Source organism: Pseudochaenichthys georgianus, unplaced genomic scaffold (genome assembly GCF_902827115.2).
Source record: "Pseudochaenichthys georgianus unplaced genomic scaffold, fPseGeo1.2 scaffold_1047_arrow_ctg1, whole genome shotgun sequence".
In the NCBI taxonomy this organism is placed as follows: domain Eukaryota; kingdom Metazoa; phylum Chordata; class Actinopteri; order Perciformes; family Channichthyidae; genus Pseudochaenichthys; species Pseudochaenichthys georgianus.
This window is the reverse complement of record NW_027262016.1, coordinates 42,257-49,315: the sequence shown is the minus strand read 5'-3', so window position 1 is coordinate 49,315 and position 7,059 is coordinate 42,257. Positions and strand designations below refer to the sequence as shown.

At 41.9% G+C, this 7,059-nt stretch overlaps 1 protein-coding gene across 1 annotated transcript; it reads right to left on the bottom strand.

The window, feature by feature from the left end:
• Positions 1 to 302: 302 nt before the first annotated feature.
• Positions 303 to 6,031, bottom strand: LOC117440574 (HHIP-like protein 2). The gene is made up of 4 exons (XM_034076809.1): positions 5,678 to 6,031; positions 4,307 to 4,696; positions 3,662 to 3,924; positions 303 to 450 (listed from the first exon to the last, which is right to left on the bottom strand). The coding sequence occupies exons 1-4, from the start codon at positions 6,029 to 6,031 to the stop codon at positions 303 to 305; spliced, it is 1,155 nt and encodes a 384-aa protein (XP_033932700.1).
• Between the last annotated feature and the right edge of the window lie 1,028 nt (positions 6,032 to 7,059).

The window sequence follows — 7,059 nt, the reverse complement described above, 5'->3', positions numbered from 1 at the left end:
CTATAATTAATATTAATGTCGCTGGTTAGAAGTTAGCTTATTCATATTTAGATTTCAATTTCTAATCATCAATTATCCATCCAGTTTCAATTTAAATGTATAGGGGGACTATTTTGCTGTTTGGGGTTTTCAGTCAAGGCGGGACATCTCTAAGCGGTTGACCAATCACAACAGAGCCAGCCAGCTAACCAATCAGAGCAGACTGAGCCTTTTGAACATGAAAGCATGGAGACGTGTCCCAGTAGAGGCTCATTAGAATGCCTCTTAGTGACTGATAGGGCTGTTATGGTGAGAGGATGTTCTTACTTGTTTTGTGCGTTGCCAAACTTCCCAAAAGGATCTCCGGCTTTTCCTCCGTCTCCGGTGAAGATGTACAAATATCCGTCGAGTCCGAACAGCAGCTGGCCTCCGTTGTGGTTCGCAGCCGGCTCCTCGATCTCCAGAATGACCCTGGAAGTCAGAGATGGCAAAAGTACACACATCCTTTACAGAAGTAGAAAGTACAGGTATTTGAGTTCAACATGTAAGAAGTAGAAAGTACAGGTATTTGAGTTCAACATGTAAGAAGTAGAAAGTACAGGTATTTGGGTTCAACATGTAAGAAGTAGAAAGTACAGGTATTTGTGTTCAACATGTAAGAAGTAGAAAGTACAGGTATTTGAGTTCAACATGTGAGAAGTAGAAAGTACAGGTATTTGAGTTCAACATGTAAGAAGTAGAAAGTACAGGTATTTGTTTTCAACATGTAAGAAGTAGAAAGTACAGGTATTTGAGTTCAACATGTAAGAAGTAGAAAGTACAGGTATTTGTGTTCAACATGTAAGAAGTAGAAAGTACAGGTATTTGGGTTCAACATGTAAGAAGTAGAAAGTACAGGTATTTGGGTTCAACATGTAAGAAGTAGAAAGTACAGGTATTTGAGTTCAACATGTAAGAAGTAGAAAGTACAGGTATTTGAGTTCAACATGTAAGAAGTAGAAAGTACAGGTATTTGGGTTCAACATGTAAGAAGTAGAAAGTACAGGTATTTGAGTTCAACATGTAAGAAGTAGAAATTACAGGTATTTGTGTTCAACATGTGAGAAGTAGAAAGTACAGGTATTTGGGTTCAACATGTAAGAAGTAGAAAGTACAGGTATTTGGGTTCAACATGTAAGAAGTAGAAAGTACAGGTATTTGAGTTCAACATGTAAGAAGTAGAAAGTACAGGTATTTGAGTTCAACATGTAAGAAGTAGAAAGTACAGGTATTTGTGTTCAACATGTAAGAAGTAGAAAGTACAGGTATTTGGGTTCAACATGTAAGAAGTAGAAAGTACAGGTATTTGAGTTCAACATGTAAGAAGTAGAAAGTACAGGTATTTGAGTTCAACATGTAAGAAGTAGAAAGTACAGGTATTTGTGTTCAACATGTGAGAAGTAGAAAGTACAGGTATTTGGGTTCAACATGTAAGAAGTAGAAAGTACAGGTATTTGGGTTCAACATGTAAGAAGTAGAAAGTACAGGTATTTGAGTTCAACATGTAAGAAGTAGAAAGTACAGGTATTTGAGTTCAACATGTAAGAAGTAGAAAGTACAGGTATTTGGGTTCAACATGTAAGAAGTAGAAAGTACAGGTATTTGGGTTCAAAATGTAAGAAGTAGAAAGTACAGGTATTTGAGTTCAACATGTAAGAAGTAGAAAGTACAGGTATTTGTGTTCAACATGTAAGAAGTAGAAAGTACAGGTATTTGGGTTCAACATGTAAGAAGTAGAAAGTACAGGTATTTGAGTTCAACATGAGAGAAGTAGAAAGTACAGGTATTTGAGTTCAACATGAGAGAAGTAGAAAGTACAGGTATTTGAGTTCAACATGAGAGAAGTAGAAAGTACAGGTATTTGAGTTCAACATGTAAGAAGTAGAAAGTACAGGTATTTGAGTTCAACATGTAAGAAGTAGAAAGTACAGGTATTTGGGTTCAAAATGTAAGAAGTAGAAAGTACAGGTATTTGTGTTCAACATGTAAGAAGTAGAAAGTACAGGTATTTGAGTTCAACATGTAAGAAGTAGAAAGTACAGGTATTTGGGTTCAAAATGTAAGAAGTCAAAGTCGTCAGAAAAATAAGTAGTGGATAAAGTAGTGATACCAGAAACATGTACTTAAGTACAGTAAGAAAGTACTTGTACTCCACTACTTCCCACTTCTGCTGAAACTTGTGTTCAATCACAGTTTACTAGAGGTTATATTTGTTGTCTTTCAGTAATAGATATCAGGTTGCTACTATTCTTAAGTGTTCCTTCAGGTTTTATCTCTTAAGAACCGATGCTTTAGGGCAGGCGAGTCAAACTAAATTTCATCACGGGCTACATTAGCATTATGGTTGCACTCAAAGGGCCGATGAATAAATAAATAAAAAATGAACTGGGTGAAAAAAGGTAAGATACACTTTTAAAACTTGTTGAGAGAAAACTAGTCTTTGCTGCTGCCTCAAAGAGGAGCAGGGGGAGAGGGGGGGAGAGGGGGAGAGGAGGGAGAGGGGGAGAGGAGGGAGAGGGGGAGAGGAGGGAGACAGGAGAGGCTGATTCAGGAGCACAGACACACTCACAACTATAAATGAACCAAAAATAAATTAATAAACAAGTTTCAGTGTTTTTCTCATATTGGAAATGGTATGTTATTGGTTATGGCCATGATTTTATGATTATTGAAATGTATACAGTTCTGTTTAATATAGGTGTTTCCATAGATCTAGTCTCTATATTTTCCCCTCAAAATGCACCAGATTGATGCATTTCACTCCAAAATAAAAAATTAAATCTTACCGGGGGGGCATGCCCCTGGACCCCCATAGAGGATTTGAGGTCGACCCCCACTAAAAATCACATGGATAGGATCCTAAATGAATTTTTTTTTTTTTTAAAGTAACCCATTTCCATATGTTCATGTGTGGGTAGTAGATTTAAACTATAGGGCTATCATTATGGGCCCTGCCTGTACCTGTTCGCTCTGCCATCGCGTGAAGGGTCTGCTAACAAGTGACCAACAGAAAGGTTAATGTTGTTGCACGTCACCTCACCCCCCCCCCCCCCCCCCCCCGCTACCACCACCCCCCCCAAGTATATTTCAGATCTGTGGGAAACACTGGCAGTTAATGGACCAGCACCAGAGGTGTTCCCATACACACAGGCGTTGGAGCTGTTCTTCATGAAATCCCAGAAGGATGAAGTGCTCTGACAAACAGTGCCATCTTTGCGCAAAATGATTATACAGGAATGAAAAGTCAATAAATAAACATGTTGTTAAAACTTTTTTTTAACAACGCCCGCTGCCACCACCCGCCCAAGTATATTTCAGATCTGTGGGAAACACTGTATATATATATATTTAATATATATAAAATAATGTGTTATATTACTTTATTGCCTCTGCATTGGATTATTATCGGATAGGCTAAAAACGTCATAAATAACTACGTCTGAAAGTCTAGGGCAAATAAGTGCAAGTCTCGACGACACCAAGTCAAATTCCTCGTACGTGTCAACCGACCTGCTGATAAACCTGATTCTGATTGACTTTCTTTATTACTTTATTAAATATAACAAAAAACAAACGTTGTCCATGTCCCGTCTCTCATTTTCTCTTAAGAAATTCCTCCACAGCCAAACAGCGCTCAGCGTACCTCTCTGAGTTCGGGTCGGCCACGTTCACATCGTGTTCGGACGCCTTCATCTCGCTGACCCTCACTTCCTCCAGCTGGCTGCCCACCAGGATGGAGTAGTAGATGAAGAAGCGTCCGTTCTCTCTGTACTTTGGGTGGAAAGCCATGCCCAGGAAGCCCCTCTCGTCCCCCAGCCAGCCCGTGGTCATCACCTCCCCGCTCAGATCCAGGAAGGGCGTCGCCAGCCGGCTGCCGTCGCGCAGGTAGACCCACACGAAGCCCACCTGGGAGGGAACGACTTAATAAGAATCATAGAAGCTTTCAGGAGAGAGGATTGAATGTAATATCTTTCTCAATGCCTGCTTAATAGTAGTACATGATGGACTCTGTGAACTTCACTTAATTCGCCCTTGCTTGCTTTTAAGACTAGAGAAATGCCAGTACTCTGATTGGTTAGCTGGCTGGCAACTGCTTAGAGATGTCCCGCCCCTTAGTCTATCACAAACAATGTGTTGGAGCGCCAGCCAACAGAAGCGCCAGTGTCCCATAATGATGTCACTATGTTCAGGAAGTAAACAAAGGGGTCCAATGGAAGCGTTTGCAGTTCATTTACATGCACACAAACCTAACGACCACACGACGGGGAAGAGCCCCTTCAAACAGCACCTGCTCGGCGATGAACATGCGATGCGTGCCGTCTCCGCTGTGCAGCATCAGCACCGGGTTCCTCAGGTTGTTGGCCACCTGCGTCAGGCACAGCTGCAAACAGCCCCGGGGGTCCTCGGCCACGCGGCCCAGGTTGCTGTTGAGGCTGGAGCTCTGCAGCACGTTGGGGTAGCAGTAGTCCTGGTCCTGGAGGTCCACCAGGCTGCAGAAGGTGGAAGCGTCTCGCTGCGACGTGTCCTGCAGCAGCCGGTTCTCCGTTAGGTATTTCACCACGTGGCCACATCTACCGTGGAACTCGGAGCAGAATCCGGAGCAGAGGCCCGGCAACTCTCTGACGGGAGTGTAGGGGTCCTCGGCATCGAACAGGTGGGCGGCGTATGGAGAGCACTCCTGGAGAAGAACCACCAGACACTGCTGATTATCACAGAGGCGTTTCACGGCTGGAGGCAACACAGGGAAATGAAAGGGACACCTTGGCTCAAGGACTGGTAGATCAAAGCGGAGGCATGGGGTGACCCTTTTACCTGCTTTACACTGACGAATAGTGTGTAGCTTTTTTTAACACGCAAACCCAGCTGAGGACGGATTCAAAGCTCTCCCACTCAGACAAAAGCCAGATGTTAGTAAAGGAAATGTTTTATAGGACAAAGACCAAATCTGGTTTTGAAAAAAGGCACTCGGCCCCCTTTCCCCTAGGTACGCCACTGTTTTACAATATATGGAACATTTAATAGTAATATTTAACTAATTTCAAGATTTGTATTGGAGGTATTAAAGTTATTTGTAGGAATTATAAGCGTTATTTACATGTTTTTGTAAAATTCTTATAAAAAAAACTACGAAAAAACAAAATCACCTCTGAATTCTGCATGACTTCTAATTGAGATTTGTATGAAATGAGATAAAAAAGAAGAGGAATTATAGAAAGTAAATACAAGTTGCATGATGCCTGATATTATATGCTGCATTATTTTAAAAGTAAATATGTATTAAATCAGATTAAATTACATTACATTGCATTTAGCTGACGCTTTTATCCAAAGCGACTTACAATAATTCGACCAGGAAGACACAAGCTTGAAGAAAACAGAATCATAAAGTACATCAGGTTTCAAAGAGCCAATCGTTTCAAGTGCTACTCAACTGGCTTTAGATAAGCCAGTCCTTTATTAGTATATAAGTGCTCTGTTAGCAGTTCTTGATTAGATTCAGATTAGAGAGAACAGTACAAATAGCAGACTAAAGAGGTTGATAATGAGAATCACTTTAATGATGGTTTGGATGAAACTGAATGTAGAAGCACTTAGCAATGTTTTAATCTGTGCCAGCAACGGGTTATGCCCATTGCATCACAAGCCAATATGTACCCACCTGGCACAAGACCTCCTTCAGCAGGTCCTCACACAGATCTTCCCCCCTCGTGTCCAGCTGGTCGATGATGTCCCAGTATCTCTCCGCGATCATGTTGTCCATCTTCTGGTCGCAGCAGCCGAACTGCTCGTACTGCGTGCAGAACTCCAGGTGCCATACAGGTTTGAAAGGTGGCGCGAAGTCCAGACACTGAGGGTGCGCTGAGGCCGGAACCAGCACCATGACGGACACGAGGAGAGGGAAACACGCGGGAAGGAGTGAGCGCTTTTTGGATGAGCTCGGAGGTGACACCGTGCGTAAATACGCGCAGACGGCTCCACTTGGATGAAGCGCAGCATCCCGCATACCTGTCATTTTTCCCGTCTGCAACCGAGAGACTTCCACTGTTTGCTCTCCTTTATGCGTGCGCGTACACATGGATGCATGTGCTATAGGCGTGTGTAAAAGCACCAGCCAATCCCTGCGTCATATGCCAGGTACAAAAAACAAACAAACAAACAAACAACGCACCTCAACTAAACTGCATCCCGTAATTAGTAACACAGAAAACTAAATACATCTGTGATGGTTCGTAAAGTTCATTAGGATGTCTTTATTCTAAATGTTCACCGTCGCAGTGATGTTGGTGGAAGAATACTCACAATTAACTCGAAAGGACACACACACACACACACACACACACACACACACACACACACACACACACACACACGCACACACACACTCACACACACTCACAAACGCACACACACACACACGCACGCACACACGCACACACACAGAAGTGGTAGAATAAGTATTGAATCCTTTGCTCAAGTCAAAATACAAATATTTCAAAAACTACATTAAAAGTCAAAGTTCCACATTAAATTATTAATCAAGTACAATTAGAAAAGTCTTATCAGTATCATGTGTAATTCAACTTACTGTAATGACGTGTTTTTTTATGCAAATCCCGTATCTGAAAAGTAACTTAAGCTTTAAAACAATATAATATAGTAGAGTAAAATAAATGTCCCCTTTGAAATGGACTGGAGTAGAGGTATTCATAAGCAATAAAAAGGAAGTACGGTACTTGAGTAAATGTAGTTACTTTCCAGCAATGCAAACACAGACCAAGGGTACAGCTTCCAGGAATGCAGACATCAACACGCAGCCACGACACAAACGGTAATTACGTCTCTCAGTCATGTCGGAGCGCCTGCAGGCAGCGTGAGTTCCAGCAGCTGCTTCATCCTGTAAATGTAAAGACGGTCCCGGCAAACTCTGACTTAATGTTAAAGCAAACATGTGATCATTTACTAATGCTGCCAGAGAGAAAGAATGATGGCATGTTAAACACTGCGTTCCCAAAGCACGGCTTATGAAGCAACTCAGACATT

Excerpts from the sequence above, each read along its gene's own strand:
- LOC117440574 (XM_034076809.1), bottom strand. The coding sequence starts at position 6,031 with ATGACAGGTATGCGGGATGCTGCGCTTCATCCAAGTGGAGCCGTCTGC. Across the intron at positions 3,925-4,306 it reads GCATGTTCATCGCCGAGCAG|GTGGGCTTCGTGTGGGTCTA; the intron begins GTGCTGTTTGAA and ends GTTCCCTCCCAG. Across the intron at positions 451-3,661 it reads GCCGACCCGAACTCAGAGAG|GGTCATTCTGGAGATCGAGG; the intron begins GTACGCTGAGCG and ends TCTGACTTCCAG.